The sequence below is a fragment of the Callorhinus ursinus genome, unplaced genomic scaffold (assembly GCF_003265705.2).
Source record: "Callorhinus ursinus isolate GAN/ISIS: 27379988/994484 unplaced genomic scaffold, GSC_fseal_2.0 scaffold1, whole genome shotgun sequence".
In the NCBI taxonomy this organism is placed as follows: domain Eukaryota; kingdom Metazoa; phylum Chordata; class Mammalia; order Carnivora; family Otariidae; genus Callorhinus; species Callorhinus ursinus.
Window position 1 is genome coordinate 148,256,814 of NW_027397063.1, and position 23,868 is coordinate 148,280,681.

Below are 23,868 nucleotides of genomic sequence, written 5' to 3' on the forward strand. Positions count from 1 at the left end.
CACATGGTCCAGCCTGGGAGGAAGATGGACATAGGCCAGTCTCGATGAAGCTATTCCCTGAGGCCAAGCATTTGCCTCCCAAAGAACCAGATCCAACCCTGAAGGAAAACATGGTCAATGGCTCAGAGGTTTTTACTCTAACAAGCCCAGGATAGGGATGAGGGATCCTCTTGGTGAGGCTGTTTCTCATTATGTCCACCACAGAGGTAGGACTGCTAGGAGTAGAGACCCAGGAAAACACCTCCCCTAAAGGCAGCCAGGCAGGCCACGGTGCTGGGCCCTCAGCTGTAGCTTTGACATGACTATCCCCTGGGCATGTGACTTGAGGGGCAGTTGTGTCTCCAAACACAGTGGTGTTTATGGGGTTGACCTTGGTGTCAGAGGCTGGCTGAGGAGCCATTATACATGGAACATACAAAAGTGTGAATTGACTGTGTTATCCATAAGGCTTCTGGTCAACAAATTTAACAATAGTTAGGTTTTGGGGGAGTCAAAATGTGGATATGTGGATTTTCTTTTTACATCAGGGTCACTGTCCCTAACCCCTGCATTATTCAAGAATCAACTGTATATGCAGAACCGTTTCTCATCATCTCCATCATTTCTAAGCTAATCCAAGCCACCATCATTTCTCATCTGGAGTACTGCAATAACCTCTTAATCTCTCTGCTTCTACTCTCACCCACCTTCAGACTGTTCTCAACAGAGCAGCCAGAGCAAATTTTTAAAATGTTATGTCATCGATTGAAACTTCCATATGTGGTTTTTGTCAGAATGACCAGGGACTATGAGCAAGAAATTCACAGAATTTTTAGAACAAGTTTTTTGGCTTCTTTTGAATCCAATAGTTAATAAATTTTGGATATGTGGGAAGAAAAGAAAAAGGTAAGATCATGTCACTCTTCAGTTCCAAAATTCTCCAATATTATTACTGACACATCCAAAGCCCTTATGGTCTATAAGGTCTGAAATGTGCCTTCCCACCTCCCTCCTGATTCAAGGACTTCACTCCTGATGTTCCCTCTGTTAGGAATACTCTTCCCCCAGATGTATTTATCATTGCATCCCCTGACTTGAAAGTAAGCCTTATGAGGCAGCGAGTTCATTTTCTTCACTACCTCATCTGCAGTGTCTAAAACAGTGACATACTAGGCACCCCATATGTATTTTCATATGCTACCAGTAATTGGGAACTGATCCTGGCTTTGAGGCTGGATTTGTGGAAGGAAAGATGACTTTTCTGGAGCAGGGAATGTGACTTCAGGGAGCCTCTCAGATGGAGAAAGGCAGCCTGGCCCCCTAGTTGGTTCCTCTTCCCGCCCTAACCACGTCTCCTTCCCAGGCTCTCCCCCTTCTAGAGCCCTCTAGAGTTAATTGGAGGAACTCTCCAAGCCCTTTCATCCTCCCAGTCAATGGTAGGGCAAATACTCTGCGGGAGGCGGGGTCGGAGGTCCCGCGAAGCTGGCGGACTGCTGAAGGGGCGGGAGGATCGAACCTCCAGGGCACAGAGAGGCCAAAACCTCCAGATGCCTAGAAGGGCCGGAGGGTAAGGTTGAGAGTTAGTGGGGAGTCTGTGACGCAGTTCCTTCTCCGCTGTGTTCCAAGATGTGGGCCGGGCGCTCTCGGTGAGGGGTATGTGGCAGCCTGGCGTGGGGGTTCGGTCCGTGTTCTGGGAGAGGGTGGGCAACACCGGCTGGGACCCAGACCTGCTTCAACGCAGCCCGCTGCGGCGACGGGGAGGAGATCTCTCTAGGGGTAATTGAGGGCCTCTTCCTCACCTCGTTTGGTGCTGTCTCTTTGTCTGGGGTCTCGTCTCCCACACAGCGTAGCTGCTTGCTCTGACAGGGCTGATAATGGTTATAGAACTTTGTCATTCCCGCTCCTAGCCAGCAGGCCATCCTGGTAATAGCAGTCCAGATCCCAGCCACGCTCAAAGGACTCCACAACCCCGATTTGAATCGGATCACCAGTCTAATCCCAGCTGTGTTCCCCGTGAGGAACAGAGTTTTGCAGGAGATTACTGATTCATTCATTCGTTCATTCAATACTTATTGAGCATCTACCAAAAAGTGCTATGTCCTGAGGTTACAGTGTGGACAAAGAAGAGGTATTTTCTTGTAGGGAAGAAATGGAACAAGCTTGAAGGGCTAGAAGCCCAGTCTGGGAATCTGGAGGGGTTGAAAACACAAAACGGATTTTGAGGGCAAGTAATCCTAAGAACTAGGTAATCGTTAAAAATAAAGAAACAAGAAAACATTCACCTTTTATCCTCCTTTTAAAGACTTAGGTTTTCCTCTCTAAAGATACTTGACTCAAAAAGTCCCCTTCTCATCTCCCTGCTGCAAACTTTGGCTGGAAAGCAGGATTGCAGTTGGAATGCATTTTGCAGTTAGAGAAGACTATGGAGACTTTTAGGTATCAAACAGAACAGGTGAAAAGGAGCAGCTGTAGTTTAATGGAATGAGGATTACCTTCAGACACAGAAGATTTGTCTCCCACCAGCTATACGACCTTTGGCAAGTCATTCAATCTCTGGGAGCTGCATTTCCTCATCTTCAGAATGGGAATTCATCCTTACTGCTCACAGTTCCTTAGGAAAGGAAGTTGCCCAGGGATGGGACACTGCCCTGAGTGTCTGCTTGGAGTTGAGCTCTCAGAGAATTCAATCATTTCTATCTGTTTACAGCGATACAACACTCCATTAAGAACTTCCTCACCAAACCCAAGGAAGAGATCAGGCAAGATTTGTGCTGGGCACATCCTTTGGAGTGAGGCTGTGCTGGGCAGGTGAGATCTATACCGTGAAATTAGTTATTTGGGGACAGGAATCCTGCTGACTAGAGGAAGGGGACCATGGCTGAAAGGGAGCATTTTCTGGATGGCTATTTATTGAGGAGGAGAGAAGCAGAGAAGAGGGAGTGGGGCCTCTGGACCTTGAGGAGTACATTTTGGGGATGGGAGGAAAGGTAATATAGTTGAACTCAAATTTGGGTGTCAGGAGACTTGGATTTGAGTTGCAGCTTTCTTCTAAGTTTGGGGGTTTCCCCATCACTACATTTTGATAGAAGACACTGGGAGAGCTGGGTGATTCCTTCCAGCTCTGACATTCTGAGAATCTCTGAGTAGTTAGATGGTCAGTATAGAATTGGGGGCCTGTTGGATGGCCCTGTTGAGACAGCATTGCCAAGATTGTAAATATACTGTCATGGTGTTCAGACAATATGAAGTACAAAAAGGATGAACAAGTGGAAGAGGGATGGTGGTGGTCATTGTGTGAAGAATGCAGTTCTTATCATCCCTGCACCCAGATAGAATTAGAATCTTGAACTTGTTTAACATTTCAAATCACAAAACATTTACTGAGCCCTCTTTGTGCTAGGTACTTTGTGGAATTCCACCCATGAATACCATGGGCCTTGCTCTCAGGGACTTAGAGCTTAATGTGTACTTGTGAGGAGGAGTGACACAGACATACACCCAATTAATTCTAGTATAAGGCAACTCTAGTTTATATTACAGATTTGTTATGGTGTTTTTTTGAAGTACAGGAATTTCTGTATGGTCAAATCTATCTGCTTTTGTTATGATGTCAGGCTTTGTTTTATGCTTAAGGCATAGGCCTTTTGCTTCCTGAGACCAAGTAGTCCCCTGATATTTTCTCCCAGTTTTTTTTTCTTTCAATTTTTATATTTCATTCATCTGTCTTCTCTGGAATTTTTCAGGTATTCCCTCTTACTCCTCACTCCGTGACAGCTAATCAGTAACCAAGGACCATGTGACTACTGCTCACAGAAACCTGAACAGGCAGGTGCTGCTGGTGAGTTAAAGGAATACAACCTCCCGAGGTAAAACCTCTTTCTCTTTCTGGGAATAGAACTCTGCCCTTTGTGAGTTTCTCACAGCCTGAAGTGAATGGTGGTCCTAAGATCAGAACACTCACCCATCAGTCTCAGGGATTTGTAGGTCAGAGATTTGGGGGGCTTCGTTTGTTCTCATCCATTTGGCAGTTGTCTCTGAGATTATGCTTTTATTCACAGTTGCTTGGATCTCTTTTAGTGTCCTACTGGCCCTGTCCCTCCTTTTGCTTCTCCAGCCAGGAGTTCACCTTTCTCCTAGTGCCTGGGAATTTTTTCAGGTTTTCTGAGGGAATTTCCCATCCAGTCAGGCAGAGGACAAATCGTCAGGTTTCTTTTTGACCAACGTCTCCTCAGACTGGCCCTCCCTGATTTTCTGATAAGTCTTGCTTCCTTCTCAGGTCCCCCAGAACCACCTTGGGCTTCCTTATGGCACATCCTTGTGCATTTCTCTTTCTCCGTTCCTGCTCTTCTAACCAAAATCTCTATCTCAGTGAGCTTCCTTTGTCCCCTCCATCTTATTCTCAAATTTGCATTCCTGACATATTCTTCCTCTTCTCATCTAAAGTATTTTCCTACATCTTAATCTTTCTTAGGGACATTACCATTGTTGATATTCAGACCTGGATCTGATAACCTTGAATTCTTTCTTTTAGTCATCCTCTGTGTCCAATCTGATACAAGTGTATGCTTTTCTGGAAATTGCTGCATTTCATTGTTCTCTTTCCTATCATCCCGGATTAGGGTCTCACTATCTCATTCATTTGTTCAGTCATTCACAAACATTTATCGGATACTTAGAAAGTGGCAGACCCTCTAATGGTCACCCATACTGCATTCCTAAAGTTGTCTCCCAACTCATTTCTCTTCCTCCGTTTTTTTTTTCACCTCTAATCCATCTGGGCTAATCTTCCTAAATCATTTCTTTTAAAAAAAACATGTTTAATTGAAGTATAATTGATATACAATATTATACCCTAAAGCGTTCTTTTCCTAATACCACTTTTAGGCAGGATGATATGAAATATATTGCCCAGACTGGAATATTTTTGTGAGTTAAGGGAGCCACTATTAATAATGATGCTAGAAACTGTATTCTTGACAAGTGAGAGTGAGAGAGGAGAACGAGGTAGAAAAAAAAATGTAGAGTGGGGAAAGAAAATGAGGGTGGCTTGTTACCCATTGACCATTAAATTATATTGATATGTGCCCCATAATTTCAGTGTTCTGGCTCATATCATTTCAGGCAACTTAATTCTTACATTTGTTCATTCAAAAAAAATTTTTTGGTGCCTACTGTATGCTTGGAACTGTGCTAGATGCTGGGAAGACAAAGGTAAACAAAATGAATAAAAGCCCCACCATCATGAAGCTACGTGATAGTGTAATCGCCCACTTATTTCTGAGTACACTGGCCCTGTGCAACCTTCATTTTTTTTTGCCTCCCCCTCCCCCATAAGCTTCTTTTTGAGGAAACAATTCCTTCATGTTCTGGGGCTCAGCCAAAGGTTTTCCTTCTTAAAGCACCTCTCCCCGAGCATTCCTCGCCCCAGTAATTGTTCCCTTCCCTAGCACCCTTCACCTCCTGATTGGGTACTTTGTAAATCTTAATTTGGTCTCCTCATTTTTCACCATTTACTCCACTGTAAGCTCCTGAAAGGTAGATGTGATATTTCATGCTTCTATTAGTGTGCTCAGGCTGCCATAACAAAATCCCAGACTGGGCAGCGTAAACAACAGATACTCCTTTTCTCACAGTTCTGGAGCCTGGAAGTCCAAGATCAAGGTGATCACCTGATTCAGTTTCTGGTGAGGACTGTCTTCCTGGCTAATAGATGGCCACCTTCTTGTTGTGTGCTCATATGGCTATCCTTAGTTTGTTGGGGGGTGGGGAGGCAGGAGTGGAAGCAAAAGTGAGCTCTCTTCTGTCTTATAAGGACACACTAATCCTATCAGATCAAGCCCTTATGATCTCATTTAACCTTAATTACCTCCTTAAAGGTCACATCTTCAAATACAGTCACATTGGGGGTTAGAACTTCAACATATGAATTTGGGGGGGGACACATTCAGTATGTAACAATGCTTTATTTTATTATGTCCAATAATGGTATTTATTGCTTTGTGACGGAGCCATGTAAATACCTGGCTATTAACAGTTTCCACAGACACCTCTTTCTTGAAAGCCACAATACTGATCTTTACCGTAGCAGCTTTTAACAATAGAATAGTTACTACAGTAGCTAGCTAAGACGATTTAGATCAGTTATGCCTAGAAATGAGACATGCTGGGGTTGGCTTCAAGGCATTGTCTCATTCTGAATCTCTAAAATGTTTTGTTCTAGTAATTATGGGGATCCTCTAAAGTAATTTCCCAACTTTTCATAAGAAATACTATAAAAAGAATTAAAAAATAATACAAGTTAGCAGAAGACAATTTGCTAGCAAAATGAGAGGCCTCTATCATATTAATTATATAAACTTACCCAGCTGTTCATCCATCCATTCATTCATACCACAAATAGTTATTTTCTACTTTTCTCTAATAATGCTTTTTAAAATTTTCCCTGTTAGATCCAAAACAGAATGTATGGAGTAGAACACTCAATAATTACTACTTTAAGACATGTATGAAGAAAAGAGTTTCAGAGAAGATTACACATGGAAAAGAAACTCAGAACCATCAACTTTCTCAGAGAACTCTGGAAATGGCTTCATTTACTGTTCTACTCTGCTCTGCAGGCACCTGGCTTCTCACTGAGTTTCTTCCTCTTTGATTAGGAGAGGTAGCAACAGCCGGATGTGAGTGTGCTTCAGGATCCTGGCAAGAATCCACCCCCCTGCCACCATTTTCTCTGCCTCCCCTTTTTATCTTGAGCACAGATTTGTATATATTTGTCCCTGTATGGCATCAGTGGCACCTGTATTCCTGAAATATGAACTCTAACCTCAGTTGGAAGCTCTCTTCCTTTCTTGCTGGTCTTGAGCACTCACCATTGGACATGTTCCTCCTTCAGAGTGTGACTCAGCTTATGAAAAGCTTTGAGACAGTGGAAACTGGTCAGACTTTTTTGAAAAGCAATAGGCAGTACTGCAAAAAAATTTCATTCCCTCTGACCCAGTAACTCCTTTGTGGAACTTTTATCCTAGGGATATATTTCATTAGGAAGAAAACTTTGCATAAAGTGATCATGATAGCATTATTGAAGTGGTTAAACTGCAGGGAGCAACAAAAACATCTAACACTAGCAAAATTGTAGGTAAATCATAATGAATTCAATTGGTAGTGTATTATATAATCATAAAATGATCTTATGATGAAATAGCAATGTGGAAAATTACATATGGTAGGATGCAAAATTATATCTACCGTATATTTGTAACCGTATATACTATAAATATGGACAAGTTTGAAGAGGAACATAGTAAAAAAACATTAATTATGTGTTAATATCATGGAGTCATCTTTCTGTTTTCTTTTATGATCGCAATCCCTTTCTGTATATCCCAAGTTTCATGTCAAACCCGTTGGGAAGTTCCTGCTCATTCCTGACATCAGTGTCATGTATTGGCCCGTTTTGGTTGTGCTGTCTCCTACTTTCACCCTTTTGCCAATGTTAGATACTTTACTATTCTACCATGCAAGGTCTTATCAGAGCATGGCCTTACCCTGCCATGCTTTAGCTAGCCCTGTTCCCCAGCTCAGCCTCTCAGGTTTGCACAGTAGATTGGGTGATAGCTTGTCAGAGTGATAGCTTGGTGGGAAGCAGACAGACTGTTCTTCCAGTACCAGAGCCTACTGGAGCCTAGTCACACCATAGCCTATTCTGTAGGGACTGCTCTGTAGCTGGATCCAGCTGCATGTGCTCAGTCTGTCTGAATAGGTCAGCAAGAACTAAAAGCCAAACTGTTTTGAAGAGCTACTGAACTAAGGATCTTTCATTTCATTTTTTCTAGGGACCAGATGAGGAGTTTGATGGCTCCAATTCTGGGAGTAGAGTGTGAGACAGGAGGAAACCTGGGTGGATTTTATATTACTCATTGCTTATCCTGATGCTGGACCTGTTGGGTTCCCCTCCTATCTTTCCATAAGCCTTTACCTTGGCCTCTGGGTCTACCGTCATTTTTCTCATCTCATTTTTGATCAGTTCCCTCTGTCTTTGAACACTTCCTCTTCCATGTGAGACCTTGTGGTGTACCACATCTTGTTATCTTTGGATAGAGAATAGGTGACATGTGCAATTTCTGTTTCTTCTGTCAGATGGTGGAACTGGGACTGAGGAGGTGTTGATTCCAAAGTATCATTCCTGAAAAATCAGGATCTCACACTTTCAAGAGAACTCCACAGAGGTGATGCCAGGGAAGTCAAAATTTAGAAAGCTCCTCTGAAGAGAAAGAGAAGATTCAACAGGCCACTGTGATGCTTCAAGCAAGGCAATATGAGAAAGACAAGAAGCTTCAGGCATAAGACAGTTAAAGACAATAAAACACTTACAGAAGTGAGTGAGCAAGACTCTGAAAAAGATGGTAGTCAGTGCTTGGATCCTGCAACAAACATGAGAGTTCAGGCTGAAAAGAAACAGTATGTATGTACTGAGTGTGGGAAAGCCTTTAGTCAGAGTGCAAATCTTACAGTACATGAAAGAATACACACAGGAGAGAAACCCTATAAGTGTAAGGAGTGTGGAAAAGCCTTCAGTCATAGCTCCAACCTTGTTGTTCATCGAAGAATCCACACTGGACTGAAGCCCTACACATGCAGTGAATGTGGGAAATCTTTCAGTGGTAAGTCACACCTCATTCGGCACCAGGGAATCCATAGTGGGGAGAAAACTTATGAATGTAAGGAGTGTGGGAAAGCCTTTAGTCGGAGTTCAGGTCTTATTTCACATCATAGAGTTCACACTGGGGAAAAGCCCTACACTTGTATCGAGTGTGGGAAAGCCTTTAGCCGTAGTTCAAACCTTACTCAACATCAAAGAATGCACAAAGGAAAAAAAGTTTACAAATGTAAGGAGTGTGGGAAAACATGTGTTTCTAATACAAAGATTATGGACCATCAGAGAATTCACACAGGGGAGAAGCCTTACGAGTGTGATGAGTGTGGAAAAGCTTTCATTTTAAGGAAGACCCTTAGTGAACATCAGAGACTTCACCGTAGAGAGAAACCTTACAAATGTAATGAATGTGGGAAAGCTTTTACTTCTAACCGAAACCTTGTTGATCATCAGAGAGTTCACACTGGAGAGAAACCCTATAAATGTAACGAATGTGGAAAAACCTTCAGGCAGACTTCTCAAGTTATTCTACATTTGAGAACCCACACTAAGGAGAAACCCTATAAATGTAGTGAGTGTGGGAAAGCCTATCGTTATAGCTCACAACTTCTTCAACACCAGAGAAAACATAATGAGGAGAAAGAAACATCATAAATAACATATATTGTCGTTTGTAGGCCTAATTGCTACTTTCTGGAAAAACAATTTTTCATTGTTCTCAACCTTAATTCAATTTCTAAGACTCCATACAGGGAAAGTAACCAGAAGCAGGCAAAGATTAACAGAGGGATATTCATGCTAGCATCATATATAACTGAAGGAAGAGAACTAGATTTTCAGTAGTATAGGGTTTAAATGAATGATAGTCTATCTACATGATGGTTTTGCAGCCATTATAAACATTCTTAAAGAATATTTAATGTCATGGGGAAAATTATTTGTATGAAATGGAAGATAAAAAACAAATTTGATCCAAATTTTTAAACATTTACCTATAGGAGAAAAATGGGAATGAAATAATACCAAACCAAAACGTTGACAGTGATTATCATTGGGTGATAGGATTATAGATGATTTCTATTTTCTTTATACTTTTCTATGCTTCTTAGATTTTCTACAAGAATGTAGTACTTTTATATTCAGGAAAGAAATACAGTATTTTTTAAATGCAGTGAGTATGTGCTCATTTTCACTCAGCAGTGTTATGCAAGTCATGTAGAACATGGACCCTAAACTCATGGGATTCCACCCTAATACTGGCAGTTGGTAGCAGTGGGAGCATGAGCAAGTCATTTCCTTTTAGAGCCTGTTTCCTGTTTATTAAATAATAAACACCAGTCATTGGTCTTTTGCAGTTTTAAAATAAGCTGACTTTTTTTTAACTCTTAGGTTAAAAGAAAAACAAATTTATTGCATTCTTCTTTCCCACAGTTGTAGAAGGCAGGTAATAGAGACTTCATCTTTTCAATATATATCTATAAAACCAGAAATAATAACCCCTTATGAAACTGAAACAATTGCAGCTGCATAACCTGTAAAGATGTCAGCATAATCTAAAATGAGGGGAAGACTCTGCCTTCTCATGTACAGTTTAGTAGCTTAAAGTGCGAACTTTGGGATCAGAGATACGTCTTCTGATCCCAGATCTGCCACACATTAGCTTGTCAGTTTTGGACAAGTCACTTAACTGTGCTGAGCCTTAGACTTATCTGTAAAAAGGGAATAATGACCTACCTAACAGGGTTGTGAGGATTTAATGAGATAATGCATGGATTGTGTGACAAAGCTGGCCCATAGTAAATGAAAATAGCTCAAGTATGGGACATTGGAGCAGTGTTTCTAAACTCGCAGAGTGATTCAGGAAAAGTTTTACCTAAGGTAGCATTTAGGACATTTTCAGGTGTAATGAACACAATATCAAATGCTAGTAGCTAAAACCTTAAGAACATTGATTGCTTACTTATGGGGAAGTCTAGAGGTACACACTTCCAGATTTGGTTTGGCAACTGAGCAATTCATCAAACTTAAGTCTTAACTCCATAATTTTCAGCATATAGGCTTTCATTTTTTGCAGCCTCCCAGTTGTCAGATGTTGGCCATAACTGGAAGCTCTTAACTGCAAGCTCTTCTCTTCACACAACTCTTTCAGAATCAGGAAGTGAGGAAAGGAGCTGAGGCTTTCTGATCTGTTTGCTTTCTCCCTTTTTGAGGAAGCCTTTCTCTGGAGAAGGGAGGGATGCTGTGCAGTCAGGACTGCAGGTGCTCACTTGCTTCCTCTGCCTTTCTTTCTGCCTTTCTTTATGTCCAGCCCTTTGGGAAGGCTTTAACCCATTTCAACCAGTGTTTTAAACTTCTAAGTCCTTAGCTCACAATATATCTGGGTACACTTAGAATCTGCCCATTCTTTTTTTTTTTAAGATTTTATTTTTATTTATTTGACAGAGAGAGAGCCAGAGAGGGAACACAAGCAAGGGGAGTGGGAGAGGGAGAAGCAGGCTTCCTGCAGAGCAGGGAGCCCGATACAGGGCTCGATCCCAGAACCCTGGGATCATGACCAGAGTCGAAGGCAGATGTCCAACGACTGAGCCACCTAGGCGCCCCAGAATCTGCCCATTCTTAAACGCAGTCACTTCTCTTTTCCTAAGCCTAATGCCATTTGTCTTATGCATGTAGTGATTATTGTTATGCCATTCAATTCTTACAACATTTGTACAATAAAATTGAGTCTCAGTGAGATTAGGTGACTGACTAGTTAGTGATTGGAGCCAGGATTTGAACTCAGATCCAAGTTTTAAATCCATGCTTTCTTCTTTATACCAAAGTGCCTCTGCCCATCATGGCAGTTCTATATGTGAGTGGGAGTCCAGTTGGGACTTTCTTGAGTAGACACCTCTATGAAAAGCAATTGTATCTGGATAATTATTTGATCATGGTTTCATAAGGAAGATACTATATCTTCTCTGAGTTGTATTTACAGCTTATCTCTGTATCTTGTAATTTAGTTTTAAGGATTATATATTTCTTCCTTGCTGTTACTAGAGACAAAGAAGCAGAAGGTTATGAAGGGTATAGTTGTGTGAAAAGGGATTGTTTGCTTTTGTCCTATTTCGACAGGATAGTGGCTTACATTCAATTTTGGGATGTAATAGTCCCTCTTTGTATGGTTATTCAAAAACCTTTGCAAGGTTTGGAGGTTAGTCCCTCTTTGTATAGTTATTCAAAACAAGGTTTGCTGCATTCAGGGATAGGACTATTGGGTAGGCACTTCCCCAAGAGTCTGGGTGGATACAAGGGTAGGGTAATCCACCTGTGGCAGTGGGTTACACTACTGCAGTAAGGGTCCTTCCATCATTTTTCCCTTGTCGCGTGTCATTTTGAAATTAAGGGAGGTGTTTGTAATTAGTATCCCATGCCTTTTGTCATGCCAGCCATCCTCACCTGCTGATTACCTATGTGGAGACTCCCCATGACTAGTGTCTACTGGTGGCCAAAACTAAGAAAATAGGCAGTTGCTTCTTGTATGCCTGTCAGAGGTTATTTTTTGAACATTTATTATTACCAAGCAGATTTGTTGATACTTCATAATACTAAGCAGATACTAAGCAGGTATTCTCTGACATTTTCCTATCACTGTCTCATAGTGTCTGAGATTTCTTTCAAATAGGCTTTCTTTTTCATCTTAAAAGATTTTTGTGATCTTCAAGAGTAAATACCTTCTGGAAGGATACTGTGTCTTCTCAAACCCAGCAATCTGAATATAGATCTTCACATATCTTGCCCCAGGCAAGGTAAGATAATAGACCTTCACCCATTTTCTAGGCTGATACTTGTCTTGAGCTGCAAGAGTAAATGCTGGTAAGTGGTCCCCATGTCCTTTCAGATAAATATTCTGCAATATAATTTAAACTGATTATCCACCTTCCTCCAGGGACTTTTTCAACACTACCAGCTGTTAACCTCAGTCAGAGTTTAATTATGCAGTTCTTACCATACTTTCATCAAACTTAAGTCTTAACTCCATAATTTTCAGCATATTGGCTTTTCAAGATGCTCTCTGGATTCAGGGTCTCCTTATGTTTTTTCCAGCTTCCTGTGCTAATGGAAACCTGGTTGTTCCTTAATAGCAGTGCTTCCTCTGCAACCCCTCAATTGTTAGTCTCCCTCTACCCATTTACCTCTCTTTATTGCCATCTTTTCTATATTCTCCATCAAAAACCCAGTTCTTTTGAAATATATATCACTAGACTACTCTGTATTACCCATCCCTGTTTTTGTTATCTACTGGCTTCCTGTGTACTCACACTTACTCATTTATGTTTTTAGTACCCTGAATATTCTGGAGGACTATGAAGAGGCGATATTTTTAGCCATAGACATCCTGGTTATGTAGAATTGCTCTTGTGTGGAATAGAAATATATATGTCTCCTTTTAGTTGAGATAGTGTGAAATAAAATCTCATTTTATATAGCCTTGATTAAAGGGAAATATGAAAGACAATGAATTCTGCATAGAGAGAAGAGTGTCTCCCTAGGTTTAGAGATATTTTTTATTGATGGTGTGTACTGTATTAATTCTTACTTGGAACTGAGAAGAAAATCAAAACCAAAAAGGACTTTAAATAGCTGAATAATTCTGTTGCATTTAAATCCCATAAGACTAAATTTCATTTTAGTTCTGTATCCTCAGTAACAGACTTCTTTTTTTTTATTTTTCCATTAAATATAAATAATTCCATTTAATATAAATAAATAAAATAGTATGCTTGTATTGTTAGATTGTTTTCAGAAACTAGACTGTTTTTAATCACTTCTGATGTCATAAAACTTTTTGCAGGACATAGTTATAATTCCTCCAATAAATCTGTTATTATTGTTATAAATATCACTGAATTTTTTTTCTTGTTGCTTCCTTTGTTCAGAATGGGAAGAAAACAGTTCAGTTTGCTTTTCTTTAGGCAGCTCTTTTTGAAATGAAGTGATATGGCTTATTTCTGATTTAAACGCAACATGAAACTTGTTATTTTCATACTTCTACTACATAAATGAGAGCTCTCTAGCCAATAGAAAATGTCCTGTAATTTCCTTAGAGGACTTGTACAGCCGGTTATTGTCCCAGCTCTTTCTCTGGACCCATTTTTGTTTCAAATCTTTACTATTATATAGACCTCAGATGGCTATATAAAACCAGCCATGTTCCCTGACTTGTTTCTGCTCCAGAAAGTAGGTTTATGAGTGGTGTAAAGAAGATGGCGGACTCCTTTCTGGGCAACATAGATAAGGACCTGACTAGTTCCCACTCTTCCCACTGACCATTTAAATGCACATGGCACAATTTGACCACAGGGATTATAGACATGCAAAAGCTATAACCAGTCTCTGAAACTAAGACCAGTGGACTCCAAATTTGGGAACCACAAGAGGTAACAGCACACATACAGATCAATTTCTGAGGCCCACCAAATCTGGACCAGGGTCCAGGGATCTATATAAAACAATACTTTTGCAGTGGGAATTGAAGAAAATTTTTCATTAGGATCCCAGACTGTACATGACTACTGTGATGATTGTCCATTTTTTCCCTCAGAAGAACCTATAAATTACAAAATTATTGAGACATACACTAAAGTTTGTATAATCATGACAAATTAGCAACCAGTTTACAGAGTATGAAATAAAATGCTGTCACATTTGCAGTGTTTGTTTTACCACAGAATTGAGCAGATATTCATATCTTTAAAAAAGGTATAATAGAACAGTACAGCAAACTAGATAATTGTAAAGCCCTTTGGCTACAAAACAACCTAGAAATTCTGGGTAAAATTTAAACATCCTTTTAAAGGACTTGAGAAGATGAAATAAATGCACAGAGCCTAAAATGAAGAGGAGGTGGAAGCCAGCAAGGTAAGTGGGTGGTGATACCTTGGGTGCTGTGAGGCAGTTTGGTGATATTGGTCACCAAGGGACATAGATTTTATCTGCTGCAAGGGCAGGATTTGAATCTGTGGGCTTGTAAGAGGTGGAGAATTGGAAGTGAGATTTCCACAAGAAGCCCAGATGTTAAAGGACTATACCCTCAGTGAAAGCATGCATTAGAAAAAAGTCAACCAGGAGCAGAGGAGTACATCAAGGAAGGTTGTGAGATTTGTCATGGGCTCTCAGTGGCAAATAAAAGTCTCACTAATAATTATAGTCATGAGTCAATCTTAATGCTGTTACCTCTTGTGGTTCCCAAATCTGGAGTCCACTGGTCTTAGTTTCAGAGACTGGTTATAGCTTTTGCATGTCTATAATCCCTGTGGTCGAATTGTGCCATGTGCATTTAAATGGTCAGTGGGAAGAGTGGGAACTAGTCAGGTCCTTATCTATGTTGCCTAGAAAGGAGTCTGCTGTCTCCTTTACACCACTCATGAACCTTAAGGTTCAAATTTGGGAAACACTAAACCAAGAAAGTAATATAAAATTAGGTATGCACATTTGCAAGTATTCATGGAACAGTTATTTAAAACTTAACAAATTTTTTAAAAACTGAGTTATCTAGTTGTTTTAGTTTGAGCTTTTCAGGAAGTATACATAGACAAAGGATAATATGCAGCAAATTTATTGGAGAGTGTTCTTGTGATAAATACCTATAGAGCAGGGAGAACACTAGATTAGTAGTAGGAGAAGTCATCTGAGTTGCTTCAAACTTGGTCAGACCGGGCTGTCCTTTCAGAACTGCGTAGACCAGAGGCGAGAGGTCTAGGCCCTTATACCCCTTCATCAATCAATCACTGAATACAAGCTCCATCACACCACCCAAAAGGGAACCATGATTTTGGGTGAGGTAGACTTCTTCAGTTGAGGATAGTTCCTGGAGAGAACTTACATTTGAGGGCTTTCAGCCTGCCCCTCTAGTGGGTGGCAACAAGATAATTAGTCTCTAATCAGACTGATACATGAGTGTTCACAAAATTGGGCATTGTGGAAGGACACATTCTTATTTGAATATAAAATGTTGATTGTAAGTTTAGGTTTCTCCAAAAGCAGAGCCTGACACAAGTCCTTAGGGATAGGTAGGTTATTTGGGAGGTGATCCCAAGAAGCAGAAGGGAGGCAGCAGGCAGAATAAGACAAGCAATAGAGGACAAGCCAATAAAGTGTGAATTGAGTGATACTACTGTGAGCAACTAAGGCTCAATCTCACTTGGTGCCCCCTAAGGATCCAAGTAGGGCATAGCTGAGAATTTTCTTGTCAAAGCATGGGAAACTTGGGCATTTATGCACCAGTTGTTATTGGTCATTCTTTTAGGGTTGCCCTTGGGGCTGTTTTTCTCACCCACTTCTTCCAGGCAGTACCTGAGACCTGGCTGGAAGAGAAAGCCCTGAAGCAAAATAGACTGAGTTGTCATAGTGCACACTACAAGTGGAAGGCTGTCAGGATGGATAGAAGCATTCCTCAAGAGTTGCACAAAAATTACAGGTCGGCAGAGGTGACTGTGGTATAGAACACAGATGGCATATTCTTCAGGTAACAAGCAAAAGCTACTTTTAATATTTGACTCAAAGAATTTAGTGTCAAGAAATAATCCCTTCACCTGTGTAGTAACTACTTCCATTATTTTCCAGTACCCCCAAAAGTATCTGCACAATCTCTTGGACTGGGAAGGGCCTCAGTTACATTTTGTTCTGCTTCCCAGCCACTTCTAAGGCTAGGAGATACTAGATTGATCTCGGGACTACTGCCTTTGGGCCTCTCCAAAGCATAGTGTACTCAAGAGCCATGACCTTCTATATATAAGTCCAGGTGGTACAAGCTAAGATAGTAGGTGCAACTCATTGAGGAGGTAACAAGCGTCCTGAGGGCCCAGGCCATGTTATTCATCTATGCATCCTTCAGGTCTGGAATGCAACAGCTCCCACCAGTTCGTTGGAAGAAATGAAAACCCGAGGGCCCAGAAGCTCAGCCATTCTCGCCTCCTCCGGCAAAAACAAGGAATCATAGAGATGTGGCTTCCCAGAGAGCCAGGGATGGGAGGGGTTGATGAGCAACCGGAAGTAGCGGTACCCACAGGTCGGCCATTATTTTGAGCTTCAGCCGCCGTTGGTTCCCGTGTCATCTCTCGGCGTCCTGGGGCCCAGGCTGCGATACCCAATGCCGGAGGCGCAGCGGGAATCCCCGGTGAGCGGGGTGGGCTCGGGTCGGGTGGGCACGCGCGGAGGGCGGCCCGGGGTAGGGGCTTAAGCTCCGTAGAGCTGCGCAACCCTCGCTGGCCGGTCCCCGGCACTGACCCCCAGCACGGTCCCTCCTTAGCTCTGTATTGGCGTGGACGCCCTGGGCTCGACTTGGGCAGATGCCGGTTTGGGGAAGGTAGTGAGGGCAGTACGTCTGAATCCGTGTGTGTCAGTGGTGCTCGAGTCAGACAATGAGGACAGCTGCCTCAGTAGCCAGGCCTTTCTGCTTTTCCTCATTCTTTTTTGAGGCTGGTAGAGACAGCTTGAGACTTTCTAGAGCGGTGGCAACCAGACTCCTAGGGACTTTTTTTTTTTTTTTGGTAGGGATGGAATAATTTCCATCTTTTAATTTTGTATTATAATGGTATTTAAAATACAAACTTACGCCACCCATACCACCATTACTTAAGGGAGTATATTTTAACGCTAAGTACTGACACTGTAAACTCAGAATAAATGCCATTCTTTGCAAGAAAGGTCATTACCAACCTCTATCAGTGACTGTGTAGTTACTGTATTTTTCGTTTTACAGTTTGCCAGATTAAATCTTTATAATGAACTAGCGTTTGTAAACTATTGCTTTAGAATGAATGTTGATTGGCTTTCAGAAGTCTTTAGATGGAAGTATTTTGGACTTTTGGAATTCGATTTGGTGATTTCAGAATTTGCTCCCACAACTTAACCAGTCCAGTGGCCTTGAACTGCTTAGCTCGCCTGAGCCTTCTTTTGTTCTAACTTATAGCTCACAAGCCTTTGGTGAGAAACAAACTGTATGTTTTAGGATTTATTTGTATCTGTGAAGTAAGAGTAAATAGAATTCTAATAATTTACTATAGAAAATCCTTTTTCCCCCAAGTTTTGTTTATCTCAAAATAAACTTTATTCTTTAGAGCAGTTTTAGTTTCACACCAAAATTGAGCAGAAAAACACAGAGATTTTCCATATACTTCCTACCTCCATTCATGCATAGCTTTCCTCACTAATAACATCCTCCACCAGACTGGTACATTTGTTAAAATCAATGAACCTACATTGACACGTCATAATCACCCAAATTCCATAGTCATTACATTAGGGTTTACTCTTGGGTTTTACATTCTGTGGGTTTGGACAAATGTAAAATGACGTGTATAATGTAGCAACCATTATAGTATCGTACAGAGTAGTTTCACTGCCCTAAAAATCCTCTCTGCTCTGCCTATTCATCTCTTTCTCCTCCCAACCCCCGGCAGCTATTGACCTTTTTACCGACTCCAAAGTTTTACCTTTTCCAGAATGCCATGTAGTTGGAATTGTACAGTATATAGTTTTTTCACATTGGCTTCTTTCACTTAGTAATAGGCATTTTAAGATTCTTCCGTATCTTTTCATGGCTTGACATCTCTTTTCTTTTTAGTGCTGAATAATATTCCATTGTTGGGGTGAACCACAGTTTATCCATTCACCTACTGAAGGACATCTTGGTTGCTTCTAGATTTTGGCAGTTATGCGAAGTGTTGTTTATACACATGATGTTTATAATGTTTATACATCTGTGTCCAGGTTTTTGTATGGACATATGTTTTTAACTCCTTTTAATAAATACCAAGGAGCACAATTGCCAGATTGTATGGTAAAGAGTATGTTCAGTTTTGCAGAAAACTGCCAAACTGTCTTCCAAACTTGGCGGTACCATTTTGCATTCCCACCAGTAATGAATGAGAGTTCCTGTTGCTTCACCTCCTCACCAGCATTTGGTGTTGTCTGGATGTGTTCTGATGTATTCTGGATTTTGGCTATCTTAATAGGTATGTAGTGGTATCTTACTATTTTAACTTGTATTTCTCTGATGACGTATGATGTGGAGCATCTCTTCATGTTCTTGTTTAGAATCTGTATATCTTTGGTGAGGTGTCTGTTAAGGTCTTTGGGCCATTTTTTAAATTAAGGTGTTTGTTTTCTTATTGTTGATCTTTAAGAGTTCAGTTCTTTATCGGATATGTATGTCTTTTGCAAATATTTTTCTCAGTCTGTGGCTTGTCTTTTCATTCTCTTGACATTGTCTTTCACAGAATAGAAGTTTTTAAATTTTATCAAAGTCCAGCTTACTATTATTTTCATGATCACACCTTTTGTGTTGTATCTAAAAAGTCATCACCATACCCAAGATCATTTAAGTTTTCTCCTCTGTTATCTTGTAGGAATTTTATAGTTTTGCATTTCACATTGAGATCCATTCTGAGTTAATTTTTGTGAAGGGTGTAAGATTTGTGTCTACATTCATTTTTTTTACGTGTGTATGTCCAGTTATCTTGGCACCATTTGCCAAAAAGGCTTTGTTCCACTGTACTGCCTTTGCTCCTTTATCAAATAACAGTTTTATTTGTGTGGATCTATTTCTGGGCTTTGTCTTCTGTTCTTTTGCCAGTACCACACTGTTTTGATTACTACAGTTTTATCCTAACTCTTCATGTGTGGTGTCAGTCCTTCAACTTTGTTCTTCTCCTTCAGTGTCATGTTGGCTATTCTGGGTCTTTTGCCTCTACTATAAACTATAGAATGAGTTTGTTGGTATCCACAAAATAACTTGCTGAGGTTGTAATTGGAGTTGCACTTAACTGTAAAGTAGGGAAGAAGTGGCACTTTGGCAATATTGAGTCTGTCTGTGAACATGGGATAGAAATCCTTTTTGAATGTTCCTTTCCATCACCCCCAGATCAGTTATCAAGAACTGCTCAGTTTTTCTCAATTATTTTATCCCTAGTGCTACTTAAGTTTAGAGCTTAATAATTTGTTTAGACCATTGTAAAAACTTTACTGGCCTTCCTGAGATCTAGTCCTCCCTCCCCCATCATTCCTCCCATATAGAATTTTGACCCTGTTAGTTAATATTTCATTCATGCTCAGAGCAGGAAAGGCCTTTCTAAATATGAAACAAAACCTAGAGCATTAAGAAAAAGATTGGTTGTGTGGCAAAACAAATATAAACAAAGTCACATGAGGTGTATGGTAAAGACATGAGAGAAGGAAAAATTTGCCACTCCTATTGTAACAAAGGACTAATTTTCTTAATGTAAAGAGTGTGTACACATTAACAAGACCAGCAAAAGATATGAATAGGTAACAGAAAATAAAATATAAATGACTCTTAAAAATCCAAGTTAGATTTGGTGAAGGAGTGAGGAGAAAAGCACTCCCATACTGCTCATGCTTGGAGTATAAATTGTAAATTAGTTCAGGCCCAAAGAAGGACTAATTGGCAATATCAAAATGATAAAGTCACAGGACACCTGGGTGGCTCAGTCAGTTTGGTGTCTGCCCTTGGCTCAGGTCATGATCCCAGGGTCCTGGGATCCAGCCCCATGTCAGGCTCCTTGCTAAGCTTCTGCCTCTCCCTTCTGCCCCTCCCCCTGCTTGTGCATGCACACTCGCTCGCTCTCAAATAAAATCTAAAAAAAAAATTATAAGGTCACATAAATTTTGATCCAGCAATTCTTTGAGGAACTTTTCATGTATATACCTACACACATGCAAATTGATGTATGCTCAAGGTTTTTAATGATAATATTGTTTTTAATAAGAAAAGATTGAAAACTGCCCATCTGTGATGGAGTAGGTAAATAAATTAAGATATGCCCATATAGTGATACCATGCATCAGTAAAAAGACAGAAGGGGCTATTTGTGACAGGAAAGATTTCTAAGATATACTTTTTTTAAAGATTTTATTTTTAAGTAATCTCTGCACCCAGTGTGAGGCTCAAATTCATAATCCTGACATCAAGAGTCCCATGCTGCACTGACTGAGCCAGCCAGGCAGCCCTAAGATACATTGTTAATTGGAAAAAGGAAGATGCAGTGCATGATTCATGGTGTTTTGTGAAAAAAAGGAAATACAAAACAATATATATTATACTTAATTGTATAAACATAAATAGCTGGAAAGGTACATAAGAAACTAATGCGGAGAGGGAAACTTTACACAGTATGCATTTCATAATTTAAAATTTTGAACCAATATTACCTATTTAAAAAAATAACAAGGAAAAATATAAAGTAAAATCTCTTTACTGGATGCATATCACATACAGTACATGATTACTCTCTTGTTCTGCCTCTTAAGAGCCTTTAGAATTTGACTTCTGTTTATCTCTTGACTCTACACCTACAGCCTTGTCTCCAGAGTTTACCTCCCTTCTCTGGTTTGCAAAGCATATTCCTTCCTCCCTCCCTCCTTCCCTCCCTTCCTTCCTTCCTTGTAAAGTACATTTCTAATAGAGCTGTATGTGCTATTATTCCCATGCTTTTGAAAATATAGTTCTCTCTTCCTGGAATGGCTTGCCTAATACTCCAGTGGTCTTTTTATTTCTCTTTAAAGTCCGATCCAGAATAACCTTTCATGAATTCTTTCTGTGCCTGTATGACCTTCTATTAATTTTATTTATATACTATATCGAAATTGTGTTTACATTTCTGTCTCCTCTGCTTAGTTATAAACATGCTCTGTAAAGGCCCAAGTTTTAAATAAAATTAATGAGGGTGCTTTCATGTCACTGACAGTGATGTAACTGTTATAATCTCAAAAGCTTAAAACTGTTTGTATCTTCCAACCCAACAATTTTTTTTCTGGGAATTTTTCCTGAAAAAATAAGCAGAAATGTAACCAAAAATTCATTAGCAAGGATAGTCATTGTGGCCTAATTTATAATAGGAGGAAATAATGAATAATTTAAATGTCTAACAACAGGGAAGTGCTTAAGTATGAATGGGCTCATATGCTCTTAAAATAATGATGAGGATTATATTAAATATGTTTACAAGATAACATGTGAAAAGCAAGTTAGAGAGATGTACTGTTGGTTCCAATCTTGTGATCCAAATTGGTGCAGTTGATCAGAAGAACATCTCTGGTTTTGTCTTTTCTGATTTTACAAATTTTATGTTTTGTAATAGGAAAAATAAATGTTATTTCTTAAAAAAAGATTTTTAGAGAGCCACAAGCCTAAGTTTTGTATAATAAAAGTCAAATTTATCTAAATATTTTGATTGATGTAATGAACAATTTTCAGAGAATTCAAAGTATGTATAGTAAAGCTAACTGAGTTCAGCCTTTCTTTGTTAATTGAGGCGTTAGGATTTTGTCTCGTGTATCAGGATTAAGACCTTACTTGTTGACTGTACAGAACATAGGAAAGAGTTCTAGTTATAGAAAGATAATAACTGACATTTGAGCCCATATACCAGGCACTGTTCAAAACTTGAAATGTATGTAAATATCAAATTCTTACACAAGGCTATACAGTAGGACCTATTATTACCCCATTCTTCAGGTTAAGAAACAGACTCAGAAGTGGGGTAACTTGTTCAGGGTCACACAGGAGTAGCCAGGATGCCCATTGTTAGAGTGGTAGATAAAGATTTATTGTAATTAGGTGGAGGAGATATTGTGAATAAAGACTAAAGGGATTTCATGACTTTGGTTGCAGCAGTGGTCTGGGTAGCATGAATGTCTGTGTCCTTAAAGCCTTGGGCAGGGGCTTCTTCAGAGGAGGCATTGCCCGGAACCTAGAACCTTGCATTTAGGAAGGTTCTCTTCGTCACCAGAAACTGACTGGGGTCTGGAAATCTTGGTTATTGCTTTGGGTTAACTTTATCAATGATTTCTTGAGGTCTTCTAGATGATATTCTCTAAGCTTTAAGGAAGAAGTCAAGCAAGGATTGAAGGGGCCTGGAGAGGAGCCTTTCCTAAATGACGACAATGACAAGAGAAAATTGGGCCCACAATGCTCTGAGACAAGAGGGTCTTGTTAAAGGGAAGGATGATACCTGGAAATGGGGAACCAGCTTCCAAGGAAGCAGCTCCTCTGTTTGGGAGACCTCCCACCTGCACTTTAGACAGTTACGTTACCATGAGACATCTGGACCCCAGGAAGCACTGAGCCGGCTCCGGGAGCTCTGTCGTCGATGGCTGAGGCCAGAAGCACGTACTAAGGCCCAGATCCTGGAGCTGTTGGTCCTGGAGCAGTTCCTGAGCATCCTGCCTGGGGAGATTCGGACCTGGGTGCAGATCCATCGCCCTGGGAGTGGTGAGGAGGCTGTGGCCCTGGTAGAGGAGCTACAGAAAGACCTCGATGGACCAGCACTAAAAGTGAGAAAGGGGGAGGGGAGAGATTTGGGATGGAAGGAAGGAGAGCATTAAGGCAGGGCAAGCTGGGCTGGAGGGTGATCCTGTAATTTTTGTAAACAATTTATAGCTCATTAGCAACCGTAATGCTTATTACAGCAGGTTAATGAGCTATTTCAGATTATAGAAAGCTTCAGAGAAATGGATTTATGATTGGCATCTTGGGTCTAATTCAGAATTAGTACACTTTATCCCTCTGGGTGATGCTTGCTAATGCAGAGTTTGGTTGAATAACCTGAAGAACATTATGTTTCTAAGTGTTCCCCTAAACAGAAGCATATGTGTTGTTTGTATAAGTTTGTTAGGAATGATGATGTAAGCTTGGAGTATAAAAGGCAATGGGACAGTAAGAATGAAGCTTTCTAAATCTGGCAGGACCTCCCCATGTGTGCCCCTACTGGGAATTATGTGGGCCAAGGGATTGTGTTGAGATATTTACTTCTGGAAAGATTTTATATCCTTGACCATTAAATTGGGATCTTAATATATTTCGTAGTGTGTGTGAGATCTCTTTCTGTCAGTCTGTAGTCCACCAGAAACATTTGTATATAAGAAGTCTGAAACCTAACTTAAAACTTGGGAGTGGCACCAACGATGGGCTTGTTTATTTTAATTATAAAAATGAAGATTTTTAGAGCTGTATATTTCATTACAAGGCACTAATCCATCCTTATTTGAGAGATAGGAAAGTGGAGGCAGAGAAAGGTTTGCTGGATTGCCTTATGTCAGACATCTAGGTAGCAGCAAAACCATGTGTCTAGACTCTGGTGTTCCTTCTGTTGGAGCAAGAACGGATAATAAAGGGGTAAATAAGTAGAAGAGTGTATTGAACCCAGTCTAATCTAAAACCAGGTCTGAAGCTA

At 40.3% G+C, this 23,868-nt stretch overlaps 2 protein-coding genes across 10 annotated transcripts in view; both read left to right on the forward strand.

Moving 5' to 3' along the window:
• Positions 1–1,546: 1,546 nt before the first annotated feature.
• On the forward strand, positions 1,547–13,481 carry ZNF660 (zinc finger protein 660). 5 transcript variants are annotated; one of them, XM_073902873.1, is made up of 5 exons: positions 1,547–1,632; positions 2,282–2,415; positions 2,687–2,787; positions 3,723–3,817; positions 8,116–13,481. In XM_073902873.1, exon 5 carries the CDS (start codon positions 8,294–8,296, stop codon positions 9,284–9,286), a length of 993 nt encoding a protein of 330 aa, XP_073758974.1. In that variant the 5' UTR covers positions 1,547–1,632; positions 2,282–2,415; positions 2,687–2,787; positions 3,723–3,817; positions 8,116–8,293; the 3' UTR covers positions 9,287–13,481. The 5 variants fall into 5 exon arrangements, with proteins under 5 accessions (XP_073758974.1, XP_073758975.1, XP_073758982.1 ...); XM_073902874.1 differs by lacking the exon at positions 2,282–2,415 and adding an exon at positions 6,429–6,656 and having other exon boundaries at positions 1,595–1,632; XM_073902881.1 differs by lacking the exon at positions 2,282–2,415 and having other exon boundaries at positions 1,595–1,632; positions 3,723–3,845.
• Positions 8,509–23,868, forward strand: part of ZNF197 (zinc finger protein 197) — a 45,244-nt gene continuing 29,884 nt past the window's right edge. Inside the window, exons 1-4 of one of the 5 annotated variants that reach the window (XM_073902824.1) lie at positions 8,523–8,639; positions 15,961–16,139; positions 16,509–16,790; positions 22,500–22,969. In XM_073902824.1, the coding sequence (XP_073758925.1) occupies positions 22,571–22,969 (399 nt within the window). In that variant the 5' untranslated portion in view covers positions 8,523–8,639; positions 15,961–16,139; positions 16,509–16,790; positions 22,500–22,570. The other 4 variants (XM_025885068.2, XM_073902802.1, XM_025885088.2 and 1 more) reach the window with 4 other exon arrangements.